General features: G+C 46.1%; 1 protein-coding gene across 1 annotated transcript; it reads right to left on the reverse strand.

Annotated features, from left to right (window-relative positions):
- Positions 1–1,042: 1,042 nt before the first annotated feature.
- Positions 1,043–21,949, reverse strand: Bfra_000410 (putative involucrin repeat protein; the record flags this gene model as incomplete). The annotated part of the gene is made up of 4 exons (XM_037330856.1): positions 1,043–2,554; positions 2,610–3,051; positions 3,180–12,132; positions 12,160–21,949. The coding sequence occupies 4 exons, from the start codon at positions 21,947–21,949 to the stop codon at positions 1,043–1,045; spliced, it is 20,697 nt and encodes a 6,898-aa protein (XP_037197189.1).
- Positions 21,950–22,048: the final 99 nt, after the last annotated feature.

The raw sequence follows: 22,048 nt of genomic DNA on the forward strand, positions 1-22,048 counted from the left end.
ACAGGTTGGAGGTATGTACGAGAACAACAATATCGAGTAAAGCATGCATGTACTGGTGGTATCTTGTGAGTCGCCCACTTCATAGGAAAGTACTGGCACACCACCCCTTAGAGCCATTTTCATGGCTTGACAGCTCAACATATATCTATGACTGCAGTAAGAGATCAGACGTACCTGTAGGTTGCATTTCGCAGACTAAGACAGGTAGGTATATGCCGTTAAAGCTTAAAAAGGACATAGGTGAGCTCTTTCTTCTTTGCAAGAGTTTTTGGGTAGCCATTGATAAGAAGATTGATGCAGTCTTGAATGCTTGGAGTTATAGATAGGGTGCGACTATATAGCTTGAAGAGTTGCAACAGAGTCTACCATCAAGCTGCAAAGATGGTGGAGCACCGTGTCCAGGAGCTACAAAATATGACAAATGTGTCTTTTCACGATTTGAAATCGGATTCTCCGTTGGAGCCAACAATGTAAAATCACTCGATTCTTGAGCACCAGGGCAATCTCCACTAGGATATGCATATATGTATGACTGGAAGAAGGTAGCTAGCGCCGTAGAATAATGATTAACCGGCAGTGAGGGTTTGTCGAGGTTTGCTTTTGCAATTCTATATAGTTTACCTTTAATCGAAAAAAATGACAATCAAGATCGAAACCCGAATCGAAATAAAGTGCATTGGCATTTAAGTTCATAAACTAAGCGGAGTAAATTAAACTCGTCTAATACTACAATCTGGTCGTGATCGTCGTTAAAATATGGATATCTTTTTAGCCTGAAATATGAGAGAAACAATCCATAGCCGTAGCTATGAGTTCGCTAAATGCATAGCATCATTAATCATCATTAAAATGAATCGGGAAATCGTCGAAGATAAAAAGAAAAACAAAGGGAAAGAAAACATTAAAACACATGATCCAACCATCACCGCTAAACCCAAAGGGTATCAATTATTTCATCACCACTCCCATCCAACCCGTATCCCTTTCCATTCATTTCTTCATCCGCCATTCAGTTTTTGTTTTTTTCGGGGGGTTTTTTTCTTCAAATAACATTGGTATCAGGCATACTACTCTGCAAACTAGCAGGAGTTCGGCTCCTATCACTTCTCCTATCCATGTCCGCTCCACTCGCCGGACTATAAACCCTTCCCACTGGTCCCTTGCCCATTCTGGGTTTGGCAACCAAAACCTGAGCAGGACAAACCACGATTTCCTCATCGCCTTGTCCTAAATCATCACCCTTCTTCACCACAAGTGGAAAGAGTACAACTCTGACGACAGCTCTTTGTGCCTCGAGTTCTTCATTGGAAATGGTATCTCCGCTGCGTTCGTTCATGAGTGCAGCGTTGAAGGAGACTTTACTGGCGAGATCGCCATTGGCGTCGTATTCGGGTTGAAGTGGTGGTAGCATCATGTATTCTGCGCGTTGAGTGCGCATTTCTATGGAGAGATCAACGGCAGCTTTTATAACACGTTTGAGTTGTTCCTCGATTTGACCTTCAAGGTGACTAGGTGGAGGTAAGATCTCTGTTAGGGTCTCTAAAACAGCATGCACCACAGCCAATGTATCTTGTTCTTTCTGCCTGGCGAATGACTCTCGTTTGGATAACAAGGTCAAAGTCGTAGCGCGCCATTGATGAACAGCCGATGGTGGTCCAACTTCAGATAATACCTTCTCCAGTGACTTGAGCTTTTGTCTTTGTTCTCGATCCATGCCAAATAAGTAGCGAGTGAATATAAATTCCCACACCATTGTCATTGTCATTGACATGAATACATCTCGTCTCCTCACTCTATCAGCAAGATAACTATCCACATCTGAGCCATCTAGAATGGCATTATCGAGTCGATCAATGGTTTTATCGTTATTGATTTCGCTCGTGAGTCTACAGGCTCTCATGTCAGAGAACTTCGAGAATCTAAGTACCCATTGCTGGACATGTTGGCAGAGTTGTTGACAAGCATTATCGAAATAGTCCTCGTCTCGGATGATCAGGAATTGAGCGTCACCAGCTTTGGCAGCTAGAATTTCCCTCTGCATTGCCCGAATTTGTTCCTTGGCCACATCCAGTTGAGATCGCAATGATGCAATTTCCTGGTCCCTTTCTTGTATAGCATTGTGTATGACGCCTTGTACTTCGCTTTGTAGGTTGTGATGAGCCTCGCGGGCCTGCTGGAGTTCGCGTGAAGTTTGTGCATGTTGTGATTCGAGTGTGCCATATCGTGCATTATGTTGTTGACCTAGTGTAACAGCCGCACTAGAAAGACCCGCATTCACTTCAGTCAATCTTTTAACCTCATCTTGCATCGATGACAGTGTTCGTTTGAGTAGATCGATTTGCGCATCCCTTTCTACCAAGGCCGCAGGCGCACCTTGGCTTGATCGGAGCATATGTTCGGCATGAGCTTTAGATTCGGCGAGCGCGCGATTTTCCGCAGTTAATTGATCCAGTTTTGATTCGAGTTCCAAGACTTGCATACTTTGTCGTCGTCGCATACTGTGAGGTCGAGTGGGAGATCGTGGTGAGCCCATATGGCCTTCACCATAGCCATCCTACATTTTTTATTAGCGGTGAAAATTTTTCTTCTTCAGATTTTTGCCAACTTACGTAGACATCGGCCATATCTTGTGCCCTGGCTCGGCCCTCATTTGCAGTGGGATTTGCAGTATTTGTTAAGGTTGTCGATGTAGCGGTATTGATGGAGGCTGGATCAATTTCCTTAGCGAGATCAATGTTGCTTTGTTGACGGAGTGATCTTGGATCCCCGCTAATTTTCCGGGCGCTACGACGAAGTGGCGGTGTAAACGAACGATTGGTCTTAGCGCTATCGGGGAACTGTGGCGCTTGAGGCGCATCTAATGGAATGGGTGTTCGCAATCGAGTAACACTGATATTTGAAGCGGATCTTTGACTCTTGTGGCTTTGAGCACTTAAAGGTCGGCTTTCTTGACTTAATTTCCTTGCTGCTGCAAATCCCGATCCTGCTGCTGCAAGAGCTGCACTTCCGATTAACGATGGAGAACTCTCGGAAACACTTCGCTGCTCAGTTCTAAAAGATTTCGGAGTTTTAACTGGTTCAAGGTCCCCATATTTGTTTTCCTTTGGTTTGCGGTACTGGAGGTCAGGAAATTCGGAACGGTGGACACGATGCCTTCTATGCTCTTTTTCTGGGGTCACTGGTTTGTTGATTGCTTCTGCTCGGGAGGCTCAGATAACTTTTCCTTGGATTTCGTTTGGAACGCCTTAAGCCGTTGGGATCGGACAAAGTCTACATGATTCGCTTCTGCGAGTTCCCCACGACTTAAAGAAGTTTTGCGAGAAAGCTTATGCTTTTCTTCATGAGGTGAATGTGCTCTGTGAATTGCCTGTGTTTTATGTAGATCTGTGTGCCCCTCTTCTCTGTGCCTCTGAGATGGCAGATCATCAATTCCATGGCCATGACGTGTTAAGTCTTCCACAACTTTTGGTCGTTGCGGCTGTTCAAGATTAACCGTCCCAGCATCTTCATCCACAGAAGGCCACGTCATGCTATCGATAGCTGCATCGGTTGAAGATACGGGTGCTCTAACACGCATAGAAGGTGAATTGTCTCTTAAGTGGATGCCACTATCACGAATGTCTTCATGCTTGTCGGCGAAGTTTCCTTGAGAAGGGTTTGGAGAGTCGCCTATAAAAGCACTGTCTCTGTTTCCTACATTGAGAGCATTTTCATCCTCTGACTCTTCTCGTAGCATTGTCAAGCCAGGTGTTCCAGGTCGAGATGGAGGACGGGATCTTGATCTAGCTCTTTTAGCTCGTTCGGCTATTGGAGAGGAGATCGGCGAAGGACTGGTTTCTCTAGCTCGGGGCTCAACAATAGTATTTCGCAAGGCTTCTTGGATTGGTGTCGGTAAAAGATCTAGCTTATCGTCAACCTCGATTGACTTCTTCCTTCTTTTCTTCTCCATATCTCTTCTCGATGGTCTAGAGAGGTACTCTTCTGGCAGATCTCCTCTTGGTTCGCGTGCAGGTGGTGATCGTCTTGGGCTTGAAGAACTGCTCGAAGCATAGGATTGGGCAGCCAGTGCCATTTCTTGAGTTTTGTCATTGGGATCAAAATGGCGAGGTGGCGTGGGCGTTGCACTTTCACGATCTTCCATTATCAATGGTTTGGTAGGGATCTGCACCATTGGTTCTTGAGAAGCTCCAATCTGCTCTGACTCTTGTACGGTTTGGCGTTCTACAATGGTAGAGTCGGCAGGAACTTGTGTCGTTGGTTTCTGGACGGCCTCCATTTGTTCTGGCTCATGCAAAATGGCGTTTTCATCTCCCGCATGCTCAGTGGACATCTGTTCCACTGGCTCTTGAATGGTGTTGGTCTCCTCTGGCTCATGCAAAATAGAACGTTCCATTTTATCTGACTCGAGTGTATCTGACTTGAGTGTTTCGGCGACTTCTTTTCGCTGCATCGGTTCCATCTGCTCCGGCTCTTGAGTAAGCCTTGAAATGTCGAGAACGGGGCTAAGAGATCTAGGAGTTCTAATCTCTTGAGGTTCTACAGCAGCAGCCTTGTCAGATGTCTCAATCATTGGATCCTGGATGTTCCCTATCTGCTCTGGTTCTTGCACAATCATATCCCTTTCTCGAAATCCATCACTGTCATATTCATCCTTCATCTCTTCAAACACTTTTGAATCCTTATCTTCCCTTGGTACAGAATCATCGGATACGACATCACTTGGTGCTATCTTGTCCATGCTTAGTTCATGCTCTTCGTCCCCAGATAACTTTTCCGTCATGGGGCTTTCTTCTTCCTCAGCAGCTTCAACCTCTGATTCCTTGCTCTTGCTAGCCAAAAGTGCTGCACTAACAATTGCTGCAGTTGCGGCTACTACAGATGGCGTCTCTTTGCGCTCCTTCATTGGTTCATTTTTTGATAAACCTTCCCCCATTGATGATCGGAAGTCTTTGATATCGGTTGATTCTCTTCTCGTATTCTTCTTTCCTTTCTTGGCGGGTGGTCTAGAAAATTCGTTCGCTTCGGATTCTTTGACCGTGCTGGCAATATGAGAATAGAATTCATCTCGTCCAATATCTTCGATGACTGGCACAGCCCTGATAACTTCTGCTTCGGGAACTTCACCTGCCCAAAAAGTTCGTTGATCGTCTTTGGGTGTTTCAAGATTTATTGTTGCTTGACGTTTTCTCTTGTCTTTTTTGGAAGGAGCTTGTACTAATGCAGTAGAGAGATTGTTTGACTCATCGATAAGCGGCTTTAATGGATATGATGAGGGAGGCGAAATCATATCTGGTTCCGTAATTGGTTTTGGTGTTGGAACGGCATTTCGTATTGGAATAGGAGAAGCCAGGAGACGCTCGGCGGGCTTGACATCCTGTATATCGGATACCGCGACGGTATTGGCCAAGGCTGGGATTTCTGGCTCTGGGTCGAATGCTCTACTCGAAATTTCTTTGCCCTTTTTATCGTTCTTATCGTGTGACATGTCAAAAGGATCATGCTCGGAAACAATTTTATCAACCTGTGGAATCTGGAAAGATGTATGAGTATCAGGTACGTCCTCAATAGTTGGAAGTAGCTCTTCAAGCTTTCCAGAATTTGGTGGAATATCCTCAGGAAGCTCAGTAGCAACATTGGGAACCTCGGGCTCCAATGGGGTAGACAAGGTAGATTTAAGTCTCTCCTTGTCCTTTTTTGATTTCTTGGTAGAAACCGTACCCCATTCGTCCTCGGTTTGTTGTTGAACTTCCTTTGGCATGTCTCCAGTGGGAATGGCCTTAAATTCATCGAGTGTTATCTCTGTAGGTACTGGCTCCACAACATCCGGTACTCCTATTTGGGTGTCTTTGGGGATAAACTGTACCGGTGAAGAAAATCCAAACTCACGATCATTTATATCCTTGGAATTCTTGGTTAAGACCTCAGTGACATCATCATCTGCTGGTCTGTGCTCTTCCTTTGGGTGCTCCTCATTTAGCATCTCTTGTGGTAAATCATTTTTTGATAGCTCATCGGCTAGAATCGATTTGTGCTCCTCCAGTGTAATCTCTTCAGAACTAGGAAACGCATCATTGTTTTGTTGTACGGTCTCAGGCATAAGGGCTGGAATAAATTCTTCTTCGTGTAGCGGCTTGATAACTTCCGGAACGGACTTTTCTGCGGGCTCTTGAGTAAGTTCTTCAAACTCGGGCTCAACAGCCTCAACAAGCTCTTGTGAGGCACGAGGGGTTAAATTCATCGGAGTATCTTCTATGGAGAAAGATTCAACAGCATCTAAGAACGAATCTTCATCGGTTTCGGTTACATCCCCGTTTGCCATTTCTTTTACATCGTCTCCCATGGATGGAATATCTGTGATCTCAAGCGGCGTACTTGTGATTTCTGGGGCTTGAGGTGCAATATTAGATTGCTCATTCATTGGTTGCAAGACATCATCACCCTTCTCTTGCGCCTCTTTTGACTCCTCCATCGGCCGGGCCCGTTCATCTCTTTGTGTTGATCCAGTCTCAGTAGGCAGACTTTCGGCAAGAGGCTGATCACGTACAGGGTCCTCGAGGGTTGAATTGAATGATGTCGTCTCAAGGGCAGAATCGATAGCTTGTTCATTGGCGATTGGTTCTGTATTCGGTGTAGGTTCAACAAAATCTGGTTTGATTTGCTCCACATTTGCAATTGGCTCAAAACTTTCGGAAACGATATCTGGCGAGCTTGATACAGGTTCAATGTCAGGATTAAATGGATTTAACTCGGAGTCGATTTCTAGCGCTTGCTTTTCTGGTACTTGAGAAGGAAAAGTAACGTTGCTTGGATCTCCGGAGGTTTCCGAGAAGTCCAAGTTCTTTTCTCCTTTCTCCTTGTCCTTTCCAGATCCATTGGGGAAAACAGGTTCGAGATCCCTCGCAGATTCTTCAGGTACGATATCGGAAATTGGTATATCTGATTCTAATTTCGTTGGCTCAATCGATGATTCTTGTCGAATTGACATATCATCCATGTGGTTTGACTCGGAGACAGGCTCTTCGATGTTGACCACTGAAGGTTGACGGATTGATTGCTCGATGGGTAATACTTGTGAAACAATTGATTCTTGCTCAGAAATTTTGGAATCGATATCCTGTTCCTGAGGGATGGGTGCCCTTTCGGTTATGTCCTGGTCGACGGCATCTTGTGGAAAGGTCGATTCTTTCTCTCCAGCCTTCTCCTCAAATAGCAATTCTGATGAATCACTTGGTACTGGACGATCTTGTGACTCAACTACAGGCTCTTGTCGAAATAGTACTTCCGGTTCAAATGATTCCTGCTCGATCGGTGATTCTGGCAAGGCAATTTGTTCTGGCTCGACAGTCTTTTGTCCAAGAGGCCATTCTGAATGGTACACCAATTCGGGATGTGAGCTTTTCGGTTCGACATGGTGCTCTCGTGAAAGACTTGGTTCTTCAACGATATGATTTTCAGAAACGAGCTCCTGTTGAGTTGTAACTTCTGGTTCAGATACTTCCTGCTCAATTGGTAATTCTGGCAAAGAAATTTGTGCAGGCTCGACAAACTTTTGCTCTATAGACAATTCTCGTGGAATGACCAGCTTAACATCCGGAGTTTGAGGACTAGTTGCACGATCTTGAACAATAGGTGCTTCTTCGATAACCTCTGGCTCAGTTAGAGACTCTTGTGGAAAAGACAATTCTTGCTCGAATGGTGTTTGCTCAATTGGTGATTCTGGCAAAGCAATTTGTGCTGGTTCAGGAGTATTGAGCTCGATGACTGGTTTCTCTACAACAATTTGCTCTTCCTCTGATATTGGCTCAACGACCGAGTCTTGTACAAGACTAGATTCGAGACTGGAAACTTCTGGCACAATTTCTAGCTCTTGCTGAAAAGTTGGCTCTTCACTGATTGGTGATTCAACTGTTGATTCTTGCGGTACAAAGCTTTCTTCTTTTCTGATTTCTGGCTCGAGAAATCGTTCCTGTGATTGAGGTGCCTTCTCGTTATCAACACTTGAATTGATCATTGCATTTTGCGGTAAGAAAATTTCTTCGTTTACAGTCTGCGGCTCAATGATTTGATGCGGTAATAAGGATGGCTCGATGCTTTTTGGTTCGCCTGATGATTCTTGTCGTATAATTGATTCCTGAGGTGCAACGTCATCTTCCTTGATATTTTCAGACTCGACAATTGGTCCACGAGAAATGTTTGTTGATGATTCAGATGCAATTGACTCGATTACTGGCTCCATAGATACCTTGGAACCTTCCTCTGTTTGTTCCTGCTCAAGGGCATGTTCTTGAAGCTCTGTTAGTTGCTGAACGATCTCTCTGGCAGTCTCCTCAGGTTCTATGCCATGAAGTTCCTCTTCTGAAGCTTGATTGATTGGCTGGGAAAGTTCGGTCATTTCCGACGTGCTGTCTGTAGGAAGCTCAAGTGATGGACTTGTGTCAAGGGATTTGCGCTTCGTTTTTTCCTCTTGAAATTCTTTAAGTGGAGCATCTGAAAAGTTTATTTCTGGCAAGTCCGTGATATCTTTGGATCCAGATTCAAGGTCCTGTTTGTCAAGAGGGACATCCAAAACCGACTTGGGAGTATCGTCTTGCTTAACCTCAACATCGGTCAAAGAGGGAATAGATACATCCTCGTTGGCTGTTTGCACGCTCTCTGAAATTGACTCGATGGAGTTCGGAACGGTTCCTTGGTTTGACACGTCGACGTCCGGCTGAGTTGTTACAGGTCCCAATGGAGCTTGAGAACTAATATCTCCAGCGTCTAGAATAAGTTCTTCAGACTTTCGTTCTTCCTTGTCTTTCTTGGATTTCTCGGTTAGAACTTCAGCAGGTGGCTCGACATGTTTTTCTTCAAGAACTTGTTCAATCTCATCGGAGATACTTGGAGTTGTAATGCCTCCCATCAGTTCGGTGCCCTTCTGTTCAGTCTTTGGGTTTATCATTCCTGAAACAATCTCGTCTTCGTGTGGTTTGCTGAACATCATTTCTTCTGAAGATCTGGCAATTGGAGAGTTTGAAACAATTAGTCTTGCTTCTTCCGTTGTTGGCTCGACAGCTTTTGTTTCGCTTTCGAGGAGTGGGTCTGACGAAAGAGACTCTTCGGCCACTAGCATTGACGTATCAGAATTGCGCTTTTTCTTATCTTTTCTAGACCTCTTTGGTGAGACTGGAGCAGGTTCTTGGGAAGACTTTTCTAGAATGGAAGAAATCGGTTCTGGAAATTCCAATGCTTCTTTGCTTGCGGGGATCTCAATGCCGGAGGGGTTTTCAATCGTCTTCTCCACAACATCTGAAACTGGTTCAAGTGCTTCCGCGGGTTCATGACCTTGATGCTCGATGTCCTCGGTTGGATTCATCACAATATCTTCCGGCAGTGGGATTGATGCTGCATGCTCAGAATCATCTAGTTCTTCAAGACTTTTGGGCTCCGCAATCTCTGGTTTGATAATTGTTTCCCCAGGAATTGGGATTGATGGACTAAGGTTAAGAGATGGCTGTAGAGTCTCGAAGTTTGTGGGCTCATCAAGTTCGATGGCCTCATTATCATCTTCCGGAAGTGGTACTGAAGCAGGCTCTAAGACATCACGACTTTCTGGCTCGATGGTCTCAACTGATCTTTCGAGTGGCTGCTCGAAGGCTCCACGAATTGGTTCTGTGGTATCAAAAGGCTTCTCTGAGATTTGTTCCTCGACAAGAAGAGTTTGTTCAGGCTTCTCGGTGACTTCGATTGGCACCTCAGGCTCTGAAAGGGACTTGTTTTTACTCTTCTTGCTTTTCTTGCTTTTCTTGGACTTCTTAGTGCCGGGTAAGGTCGATTCATCTTGGACTTCCGTTTCCTCCGCAGGATCAATTTCGCTTGGCACTTGAACTGTTTCATCTTTTGCTGCAGGTTCAGTGGATAAGAGGGTCTCTTCATCAATATGGCTTGGCTCGAAAGTTTCCAGAGTTCCTGACTCCTCCCGTGGAATAATTTGCTTCGTCAAAGACCCATCGGCATCCTTATTAGTTTCCTCGAGAAGTGGTTCTTGTGGTAAAAAAGACTGGTCGTTGTTATGACTTGGCTCAGCAACTTCAACCTCTCGTGGATTTTCCTCCAAGATAATGTGACTTGGTAAAGTAAGCTCATCAACAGTGTCTGGATTTTGAACTTCAATAGCATTGTCCAACTCTTCAGAAAGGGGTTCAACTGACAATTTAGACTCTTCAAGACTTGTATCTGGTTCGACGTACTCGACAGATGCCATGATATCATCTTGGATAGTTTCTTTTGGCAAGAAAGATTCATCAACCAAGCTTGGTTCAGAAATATCGACATTCTTCGTGGCTTTCTCGAGAGTGGATTCATTTGGTGGAGAAGCCTCATTACCAACCGCGCTTGGCTCAGTAACAAGGTCAAATGATGCTTGTGGTACATTATCATCATCCTGAATAGCCTCGCGAGGAACATCCGAGGGCTCGTTTGATCTTTCAAGGATTGCTTGCTCCGGAGTATCCTCTGAGAGGGGTTCTGGAATGAAAATACTCTCTTGGTCAATCTCGCGAGGAGATTCTGAAGATTTGCTAGGGTTCTCAACAACTGGTTCAGGAATATGCTCAGGCTGTGGTGATGAAGTAAAAAGATCCTCCTGAATAGCCTCACGATCAAGTTCCTTGGGCTCTCCAGAGGTTTCGACAACTGGTTCAGAGGAATCTTCATTTGACACTTCGGGAGCTTGACTCTCTTCCAAGGTAGGTTCGCGTTGAAGTTCGGAAGGTTCGCTATTGCTTTCAACAGATGGCTCATGGATTTCCGGTGCTTGAAGCTTGGGTTCCTTCTCAGTAACAGCATCTCTTGACACATCTGCCTGTTCCTTTGGCATTTCTTCCGACACTGAGGATTGCGAACTTCGGCGTTTCTTCTCATCTTCCTTCGATTTCTTGGTCGGGACCTCAATCAAAGATTCAAGGGTTTCCGTTTCTTCAACTGCTGTATCGATAATTGGCTCGGAAGTGAGTTCATGAGATTGTTCGATAAAAGCTGGCTCTGCCATCAAGGACGGAGTTTCTGGTCCTTGATTGGCGGATTCCCTAGCTCTAAATGCTTTGGAGGCCTCTTCGGATATGAACGATTGTAAGCTGAGACGTTTCTTGCCCTTTTGTCTTTTAGGTGATTGATCATCTTGTACATCTTCTGCCGATTTCGTGACTGATGGCTCCATGATTTGTTGAGCAATTTCTTCCTTGGGCTCAACGGGTAAAGGTTCTTCCTCGATGATTGTACTTGGCACTGCCTCGATTTCTTCACTTGCGATCTTCTTGCTCTTCTTTGAATTTGTTTTCGAGTTTTCGTCTGCCAGAGCCCATTCCTCAAGTTCCGTAGTAGGCGACGGTGCTTTGACAGGTTCAGTCTCGATGACCTTTGGCATGGCGGACTCAGACACAACGCGTGGTGTAGACATAAAAGATTCGGATGCAGCACGTGCTGTAGATGGTCTTGGAGGGAGTCCTTGCTCAGCAGCGGCAATTGAGGCCTTGTCCTTCTTTTTGCCCCATCCCAAAGCTTGAACCATTTCCAAAACACCCTTTCTTCTTCCTGTCAAAGGACCCATGAGGCCAGAAAGTCCTGCTGTCATTGGTGCATCGTTAGGAGCTGGCTCTTTGGCGGGAATCGTGATAATTTGTTCCACAGGCATAGTATTTGGCTGTTCAAATGGCATTTCGACATTGGACGACTCGCTAGTGGGTTTGATGTCCTTGGCAACGGTATCGTCTTCAATTGAATCCTGTACTTGCTTGCCACGCTTGTTTCTATCTTTCTTAGACTTCTTGGGAGGTGCAGAGAATTCGATTTCACGGTCTACAGTAGAGTGCTCCAGAGGTGTGTCCGGAACTTTTTGCTTAACATCAGCAGATTCTTCTCCTTGTGTCTTGTCTTCCTCAATGTTGGCTCGATCCACATTCTCGGAAACAGAAACTTCCTCAATGGGTGTCGGTTCAATCATATTGTTTTGGCTCTTGTCAAGAATAGCAGATTCCGGTTTAGGGTCGATGGCAATAGAAGCTTCATCGGCACCTTGCGAATGCTCAGGCTCGAGTCGCTCTGGAGAGGCATCGACAGGCGTCTTTTCTTCCGAAGTGCCGGGTGTCATGATATCTTTGGAAGGATTAGACGCAGGCAAACTATCGCGATTCTCTTGTTCCTTAGACCCCTTGCTTTGAGTCTCTACCTCGGGTTCTGGTGCTGAAATGATCGGGTCAATGGGCGTTCTCTCGGTTATTGCTGGATCTGAAAATTCCTGATCGATATGCGTATTTTCGATAGTCTTTGGCTCTTGCACAATTGCGGAGGTCTCGTCCAAAGGAGTCTGTTCCTTGATAACGTTCTCGACGGGGTTACTGTCCTCGGAAATTTGTGGCTTCTTATCAGCTTGGGCAACCTCCTCTGGTTCTTCAAGTACAGCTTTGATCGCTGGATCCTCGATAGTCTCTGCCTGAGGGGTAGGGACATTTGTTGGCTCGTTCAAATCCTTGATAGCATAATCTGAGGAAGCAATATCAGAAGGAACCCCTTCGATTTGATCTTGATTGGCGTGCTTTTCCCTTTCATCGTCCCTCTCGTCCTTGGCACTACCAGATTCGAGTTCCTCCTTCAAATCCTTAGAAAGCGCTTGTTGGTCATCTTTGTATTCAGCTTCGAATCCATCCGGAGCTTCAGTCTCATTGGGAATTGGCGTCTCTTCCTCTTGAGTCTCAATTGCAGAGATTTGATCCCGTTCTTCTTGTGGTGGATGATTCTCTTGAATGTTCTCTTCAATCTCCGCAGGTGACTGGCGGGGGAGAGATGATTCATCTTCTTGAGAACCGGTCGGAAGTCCATTGGTTCCAGTGACATCCCCTCCAAGCTCTTTAGAGACATCCTCAATCACAATTTCTTGTGGCTTCGATTCCTCTTGTGTCTGGTTTGCAAGTTCGAGTTGATCATCTCCATGTCCAGCAGTACGGCTACCAAGATCGTTCTTGTCTTCAGAAATATCATTGGACTTCAATTGTTCTGCACTAAGTACAGTATCTCCGGCAGTAATGATTGGTAGTATTGTTTCGGCAGCTGGAAAGTAGTCCTTTTCATTTGATGTAGAAGTTTCTTGTGCACCGGTAGTCCATGGAGTAGCGGGAGTGATTGGCCAACCACCAGGTCCAACCATTGGTGTTGGTTTCTCTGACACATCCTCTGGAATAGGACCAGAAATTGTCGGCTCCGTGGGGCCTTCTATGTCTGCAGTCTTACCCTTTTTGCTCTTCTTTCTATTCTTCTTCAAAGAAGGAGAGGCGATAGCGTGAGTAGTATCATCAAGGTTTGGCGTCTCTTCAAAAGTAAGAGCTTCTGGTAGTTCCTTTTCTTGCAATTCAGGTACTTGCTCCTGCTCCTGCTCCTGAGTGACATCAATTGGGTCCTGCTCGACATTCGCGATTTGTTCCTTCTTTACCTTTTTCTTGTCCTTCTTGCTTTTCTTGGATTTTGGAGTTGAGAACTCTTCAATTGGCTCAACATTGACAGGCGTGGTAGGTTCTGCTTGAATGGGTTCTTGAACCAATTCTTGAGACAAATCTAAAGGATTTCTCGTGACATCTTCAGATTGGGAAATCTCAGCCTCGTTGAGCTCGGGTTGTACCATAGCTTGTTCCGTTTGTGGATCAAAAGGAATCGGTATGGATTTTTTCGACTTTTTCTTATCTCTTTTCGATTTGGGGCTAGCAAACTCGGAAACTGTGGGCGTGATATCACCAGAATTTTCAGGCAGTACAGAATCATTGAATGCTTGTGCCTCGGGGCTGGCTAGAGGAGAAGATGGCTGGGAAATCTCGCGGGAAAGCTCTGACGATACCTCGAGTGATGGCTCTCGTGTTGGAACTTCAATCATAGATTCAACAATTGGCTCAGTAGTGAGTCTTTCCAGTCTAAGAGCATCAGCTTTTGCCTTCTTCTTGTCCTTCTTTCTGTCCTTCTTGGACTTGGGAACAGAGAGTTCCTCGATCTGGTTAATATTGACTGAAGGCGAAGCTTCTTCCATTTGGCCAGATTTCTGCACTTGCTGTTGCGGTTCATCAACCGGTTTGTCAATTGAAGGGTATTCATCCATAGGTTTGAAAGGCTCTACGCTGTCCACATTTTTTGTCTTCAATTCGGGCTCGAAGGACAGAACATTTTTGTCTGCTTTCTCCTCTTCGAGATTCTGAGTAGGATATTCAACGAGTTGAGCCTCGGAGGTAGCTGCTTGTTCGATAAGATCTCTGTTCGGTCCGGTCACGTCATGTGATTCACTTGAAGCATAGCCGGATTTTGGTCCTTGTGTATCCTCTTGACTAGGAATTTCGTTTTGGAGTTCCAATTCGGGCTCCTGAGATGATACAGCTGTTCCATTCTTACCCTGATCGTTCTTGGACTCTGGTGTAGAGAAGTTATCTACGGACTCGACATTGTCCCCTTCAATTGGATTGGAGAGTTCTTGAATGGGCTCCGGAGTATTCTCGGCTTGATCATGAATGTCATCTGATTCAAGCGTCAAACCTTTGCCCTCATTTTTCTTGAAATTTGACAAAGGAAATTCTTCGGTCTGTTCGACCTCCTCTTCAATACTCATGGTTTGATTGCTGGAAGTTCCACTTAAGGTTTGCAATGTCTCCTCCCGTTCGGAAGATATGTCATGTGACTCGGGTGAATATTCTAAATCGTCGTTTCCACTCTTTTCCTGGATCTCTTGAGAAGACCTTGGTTCCTGTTCATCGCTTGTACCATGAGATGCAATAGCAAGGCCGGCTGCAGTTGCAATTCCTGCGGCTCCAATGGCTTTAGCTACTGATTCAGATGATGATTGTTCATGAAATGCATCAGAAGATAAAGTTTGTATTTCTTCCAGTGAGGGGAAAGAATCTTGAAGAAACTCCACTGATGGCGCTAAGTCCCTTTTAAAAGTAATCGCAGTCGGTGTGGATTCTCCGGAGGTGTGATCATCGGAGGGGAGGTTGGTTGAAAGTGGGTCTAGCGAAGGGCGGTGAAGGTCCAATTTTTCCAAAAAGCCCGATTCGGGTAGATCCGCCACGTCAAGCTCTGAATTGGTTCGGGACGGCGGTAAATGTGGGAGCGGGTCAATTAACTCTTCTGGCACGAACGACCCACGTCTGTTAGTCTCTAATAGATACAGGGGCTTGAATTCCTTGGTATTATCCCATGACATAGGTCTTGATCTAGATCTTGGAATTGTGGCTGATTCTGCAATTGGAGAGGGATGGAAAGTAGGAAAGGGCGTATTACCAGTAGATCTCGTTATAATAGGTGAGGCCGGATTGGATCGGTTTCCCATGACGAATTTTAATGGCACGGCACTTTGGCTTGGAGATTTTACAGGAGTCTCCTGCAAACTCTTACGATTTCGCGGAGTCTTCTCCCTTGGCGTACTTACAGTCCGTTTTTCAGATTCAGGTGTTGTAGGTCGACTTTCTGGAAGTTTGGGCAGGTCATCAATTGGTTCACAATTAGGTGAAACTGAACCACTTGGCGGCAATGGTAAAAGATCTCCATATTGAGGGTCAATTGAGGGTCTGATTTGTCGTTCGATAATCTCTGGATCCAATATATCTTCCTCTCTTTCCAGCTTTCCCATATCCCCCGTACTTCCCTCGCTATCATTATTATTAGCGGCATGTTGCTGTTGGTGCTGAGCAGAAATTGCAATTGCACCAGCAGCAAGGCCGGCACCCGCGCCAAGGATGCCGGCATTATCTAAAAAAGAACCCTTCTTCGAATCTGAACTTTTACTCCTCTTCCTCTCTCCATCATTCCTAGAATCTTGCACACCATCCTCACCGCGTGTTTTGTGGCCATTAGTCTCACTTGAAACCAGTTGAGAATCACTGAAAGATTGGCCCTCAGTTATTCCATCCGACGTTGAACTCCGTTTTTTCTTTTTCTTCTTGACATCGTCAGGATCATCACGACTTCCTTTCGTTAGTTCCTCCTTTGCTGCTTCTGCCTTTGCACCGCTAAAGAAACCAAACAACCCACCACTCTTCTTCGGCGTTGTTTCCTTTGTCTTCTTCTTTGAATCTTCGTTATCATCGCGAGTAGGTTCCGAAGCAATTGGTCGTGTAGCATCGTCATTTTCTTTGGTGCTGCTGCGATCTTTTCGGTTCTTTTGTGGTGAATCTTCTTCATCCACCTTTGAGCTACTACCAGCTGATAAGATTGAACGGGATGAAGCCCACAATGGATCATCGCCATCTCGACGTGATGGTCGGTCTGGATCTCTCGATAGCTCCATATCTTCATAATTATCAGAGGCTGGCAATGAGATTTGTGAAGGATCAGGAGCATCATAACGTTCACTCTTGCTTCCCAATTTGTCCTTTGACTTTCTTCTCAATGATTTGCCGGATTCAGAGTCAACTTCTGGAGGGGGTGAGTCAAATCTAACACTGTCGCGCTTCGACTTTCTAGGGATTCTAGATTCGTCGCCATTTTTGATATCATCCATGGAGAAGGTCCTGCGACTTTCACGCAATGGAGACTCGACTTTGCCATCGTAAGTTGATGAGCGCTTGCTAGATTTCCTTTTTGGTTTTGAAGCAGATGAATTAAGGTCAATATCTTCATACGTCGATGACCGAGATGACTTATTGGACTTCTTGGAAGTGTCAACAGGCTCAACATAACTTTCCGGTTCTTCGACTAGTTCGCGGTTTGGCAGAATATCAACAAATGAAGATTCTTCTCTCAGAAGTGATTGTGTTCTTGCTTCCTCCTTGTCACGTCTCCTTTGTTCTTTTTTGCTCTGCCTAGAGGTGTCAAAATAGCTTTCAGGCTCTTCAACGATAACATCGGTGATTGGCGATGATACATCACCACCACTTCGTCTCCGTTCTTTTTCAAGCCTTTTCTGTTCTTTCCTATTAAGATTGGGCGATTCTTCGTTGGCAGGCGATACACTCGACCAATCTTTCGGAGTTTCTAGCACCTCGCCCATAACAAAGCCACGATTTGAAGAATTCTCACCGGGAATGCTTGAGAGGTCGTCGATAGATCCTGCCCATGGCGTTTTGTATTCATTAGAACCAGGTGGGGAATCACGTTTTCGGAACGCGAGGTCGTCAACCACGAGATTAGGATCGAAGCCACTATCTTGCAAACCAGCTGCCACTGTTGCAGTGAAATCCAAATCGTCGTCAAAAGCACCAGGCATGTGTGAAGTTTGTGGCGAAACGGGCTTGGGACCGACGCTTGGTGGGCTATCTCTTCTCGTATGCTGGGATAAACTTTCCCTCCTGTTTTCTCGAGGTGGACTTTGACTTCTCATTTCTCCATATGGACTCTCGGGCTCTACCGTCACGCCTCGGTACAGACTGTCTTTGTCCACATCTCGAAATGATTCTCCGTATGGACTCTCAGGCTCTACAATCACACCTCGATACAGACTGTCTCTTCCCATATCTCGAGGTGGACTATCTCGCCTCGGTTCTCCGTATGGACTCTCAGGCTCTACAATCACACCTCGATACAGACTGTCTCTTCCCATATCTCGAGGTGGACTATCTCGCCTCGGTTCTCCGTATGGACTCTCAGGCTCTACCACTACGCCTCTGTACTCATAAGACCTTTCGTTGCGCTCCTGTTCCCTTGCTTTCAAGATTCTAGCAAGTTCACTTACTTCGGCACGCTTGGGAGATTCAGGTCGCTCACTTTCCCTAGCTTTTAAGATCCTAGCGAGTTCACTCACCTCGGCTCGCTCAGGTTTTTTAGGAGATTCAGGTCGCTCCTTTTCCCTTTCTTTCAAAATTCTAGCAAGTTCACTGATCTCAGCTCGCTTAGGAGATTCGGGTCGTTCACTTTCCCTGGCCTTTAAGATCCTGGCGAGTTCACTTACCTCGGCTCGCTCAGGCTTCTTAGGAGATTCAGGTCGCTCAGGTTGTTTAGGAGATTCACTCGAGCCTGCTACTGCGGCACCCACACCTGCACCAATAATGCCTGCTGCCATTGCAGCCCATCCGCTCGGAGATTTTGGTTCAGTTGGCGACTCCGGTTTTGGCTCCGAAAACCTTGGCTCCGAAAATCTTGGCTCCGAAAATCTTGGCTTCTCAGGAGTTTCTGGGGATGAATCGGAAATGTACTCATCCCTTGGTTCGGTGGGACTTTCGACTTCAAAGTGTTTTGTCTCGTTTGGACCCCAGGTAACAGCTTTTGAGACCGTGGACTGAGTGGGAGATGGGACAGAAACATCAGATGAGCGAACAAGGTCTCCCCTTGGACCGATCATGATGGGAGGAATGTCTCTTCTATCACGTTTTGGACGATCTTGCTCATGTGACTCCTCCTTTGATCGGTATGAAGGAATCTGTTCGTGGATCTGTGCTGTCTCGCTAGGCCTATCTTGTGATCGATATAATGGAATTTGTTCACGATCCTCAACTTGATCTCCTGGTTGGGGTTGGACTGGCTCGTCTTGCGATCGTATGGAAGGTTGTTCACGCTCTCCATCTCTATCCTTAGTCTTGGAACGACGTTCAGGCTCAGGTTCGGGTTCAGGTTCAGGTTCAGAACGGCGTTTTTCAACTGGGCGATCATCCGACCGATTAGAACTTTCCTTCTTCACGTTTCCATTCTTAGCCATGGTGGCAAACTGTTTCTCGGGTGATGGTGTTGAAGTAGGAGTGGGCCGAATCAAGTTCAAGATAGGTCGAGGCAGTTTAGCATCCGCATCCTTTGTCATGAATGGACCCTTCAAATCAGCTTCATCAACCTTATATCGCCTGCTTGGAATGCTGTAGACTTTTAGATCTCTAGGTGTCATGATATAATCAAGCTTGAAATCAGCATTTGGTGCATCATATGGACCTTTCTTGCGTTCATGCATGCCGGGAGGAGTGACAATTCGTGGCGGTTCTTCTTCTGACTCTTCTTCGTATTTGTTCATCACAGAGCGCTCAGGTGATGGAGTGCGAGAACGGCGGACTTCTGCAGCAACTTTCCTGGCCATGAGGATTTCACGATAGGCTCGATCGGCCTCTGCCATAACTTCATCGTGCGATTGTCCCGGGGCTTCGGTAGAATCACCATCTTTTGAAAGATCCTCAGAGTCAGTTCGTCTCTCTCCTCGTCGTTTCGATGATCTTGATTCTCGACGACTTTCCCTAGCCAAAGCAGCAGCGGCAGCGGCAATAGCTGCTGCCTCAATAGGAGCTGTAGAATGTTCAGTTTCTTCATAGATCATCTCGGCGTCATGAAGGGTTCTAGCATGTTCTTTGTATCGCTGTTCCTTGACAACTGTGTGAGAGATTTCAGTGCGTGATTCGGAGCGGGAGATAGAAGATGCTTCTTTAATCGATGAATTTTGCTTTCGATTAAAATCCGGTTCGCGTTCGACAGTAACAACAGTAGGTGCAGATTGATCTTTAGCTTGACAGCTAGAGCTTTCTTCGCGAGGAGGCGTGTCTGCAACCTGGTATTGCAATGGATCCGTGGGTGTGCGAGCCATTGCCGATATTTCTGAGAGTACGTGGGCTCGTCGCTCTTCATAGTTGTCTTCAATGCGATCAGGTGCACGTCGCTCTTCGCGTCTCTCTCGTCGTCTCCTCTCTCGCTCCTCTGCAGCAGCATCGGGATCATCACGACTCCTTTCTCGATTCTTATCACGATCAGAATTGGAAGTGGAGCTTCTAGAATCATCTTTTCTTCGCTCCTCGCGACGTTTCTCTCGTTTTTCATCCCAAGTGAGATTACTATCAGCGATAGAAGATTGGTCATAATCACGACGGCGCTCTTTTCGGTCTTCATCTCGAGGTTTAGAGACGCTGCTATCGGCGATTGAGTATTGATCCTCCTCGTAGCGTCGTTCTTTTCGATCGCTATCTCGTCGATTAACAGCGCTTTCACTGTGACTCCGATTGTCTCTTCTATCATCATCACGATAATTCTCATTTTCATCTCGACGACTAGATGCAATTGCGGCTCCAAAAGCGGCTCCAGCTACGCCGGCTAAGGCCGCGCTAGCTAAAGATTTAGATCTACCAGAAGAGCTTTTCAAGATCCCGCCAGATTCTGAACGAACGTAGCTGGACTCGTGATAAACACTATGAGAAACTGGAGTGATGGGTTGAGGTTGCTGAATTGGAACTGGCGCAGGTCTAGAGGCATTGTATTCGGACGAAGATGCTCGCGCCACATCGAATCGAGAGGGATCATTGGTGGGGACTGGGAAGACTTCTTGAAGAGGGGTCTGCGAACCACTTCCAACACTTTGGGTCCTGCTTATCCTAACCCTTTCGTGCACATACAAAGTATCCACCTGTCTGTCTGGATGGCTGTAAGGAATGTAATTGTGTTGACCAAAGTCACTACCCGACTCCCATTGCACGTCTTCGAAGCCTACAGCTCTATCTGATAAGTACCCATTGAGGGAATTCTCTGGTCCAAGGAGTCTTGGATCGACCACGTTACTCTTTCGACTCTTTGGGCCGTGAGTCTTCTTGCGTCCGAAGAAGCCAGCCTTGCTTTTCTTGCCAGCATGACTTCCACCTCCAAACGCCAAACCAGTATCAACACTTGAATCTGACTCGTCATCAGAGGCTGATTCCCATCCCTCATCATCATTGGGGTCGGTTTCGTATGGAACAGCCTTGGAAGGTGGAAGGCCGCGCTCATCCCTTCGACTAGAAGTAACGGTTTCAGGAACGCCGCGTCCGTTCTTACCATTTTTGGCGTCTTTGTTGCTATGATCGAGTGCAAGTTTGGCAAGTCCAGCGATTCCAGCACCTAAAGCCAAAATTTCAGCATCGGTAGTTGGCCGTTTCGAGCTTGTAGGTCTGTCATTCGTGGGAGATCGAGTATCTTTCAGGTTTTCCTTGCTAGACTTATATCCTATGGTTTCCCATTGCCTGTCTCTTCCATCCCTAGCTCTCACACTCCTCTTCCTTCTGTATCTAAGAAATCCGGTTCCGAAAGCTAAATCTTCATTCAAAGAGGAGCTTGATGAGGTATTATGTTTCGTCAATTTCTTGCTTTTCTTTTTCTTCTTCTCCTTCTTCTTAGAATCAGACTTTTCGGATGGTGTCGAGAAGAAAGACTTGAAACTAAACCCTTTTGTAGGGAAATGGCGAGAGATATCGAGGTACGAAGAAGTAGATGATCCTGATGTACTCAAATATTCCGTAGGTCGCGGTCCATATTCCATTCCTGAAGGTTGGCGCATTCCTCGTTCTCGTTCAGATTTCTCGCGATCCATCATTTGTCGTTCATTTTCTCGTGCTCGTTCTGGGTCGTAATATTCTGCTACCGTGATTGTATTTTCTTTATCATATGGTCCTGTTCTTGATGGGTCCATGGACATGGTAGTTGCAGTGGTATCATAATGAGCAGTACGTGGCGTATCGGGATGCGCGATAGAGCTTTCCATACCCGGATCGAATCGACCAGTTCGCGGTGTGTCAACAGACATAGTACTCTCAGCAATATCGTATCTTCCTGGCCTAGGAGCGCGACCTTCGGCATAACTTTCTCCGCCATTAAATCGCCCAGTTTGTGGTGTGCCACCATTGTAAGAGCCTTCTCCGCCACGATAGCCTGCAGCTCCCGGTGTAACTGCTGGACGTCCTCCAATCGCACTCTCTCCGCCATGGTAATGATCGTGTCTCGGTGTCTCTGCTGAAATAAAGCTCTCTCCGCCATCATATCCTGCAGTTACTGGTGTGTAAGGCGTGTAGGGTGTGTAGGGCGTCATGGGCGTGTTTGGGGGCATAGACCCGTATCTCCTATCATTTTGTCCGCGACCCGAAACTGAGCTCCCCTCTCCATCAAATCCCAAATTTGGAGGCGCGCGTCCATTATATCCTCGTCCTCCATTACCATTCCAACTTCCATTTCCATTCCCTCTCTGCGCAATCGATGGATCTCCTCCTGTGCCATATCGATCGCGTTTCTCAGCCATTATTCCGTACCCTTAGGTAGGGACTTCTTCTCAACTTCAGCTCCGGGGTTTGTATTCATTCGTGATCATATCATTAACATATCATCCAGTTTCGTAAAT

This window comes from Botrytis fragariae, assembly GCF_013461495.1.
Source record: "Botrytis fragariae strain BVB16 chromosome Unknown tig00000001, whole genome shotgun sequence".
NCBI classification, from domain to species: domain Eukaryota; kingdom Fungi; phylum Ascomycota; class Leotiomycetes; order Helotiales; family Sclerotiniaceae; genus Botrytis; species Botrytis fragariae.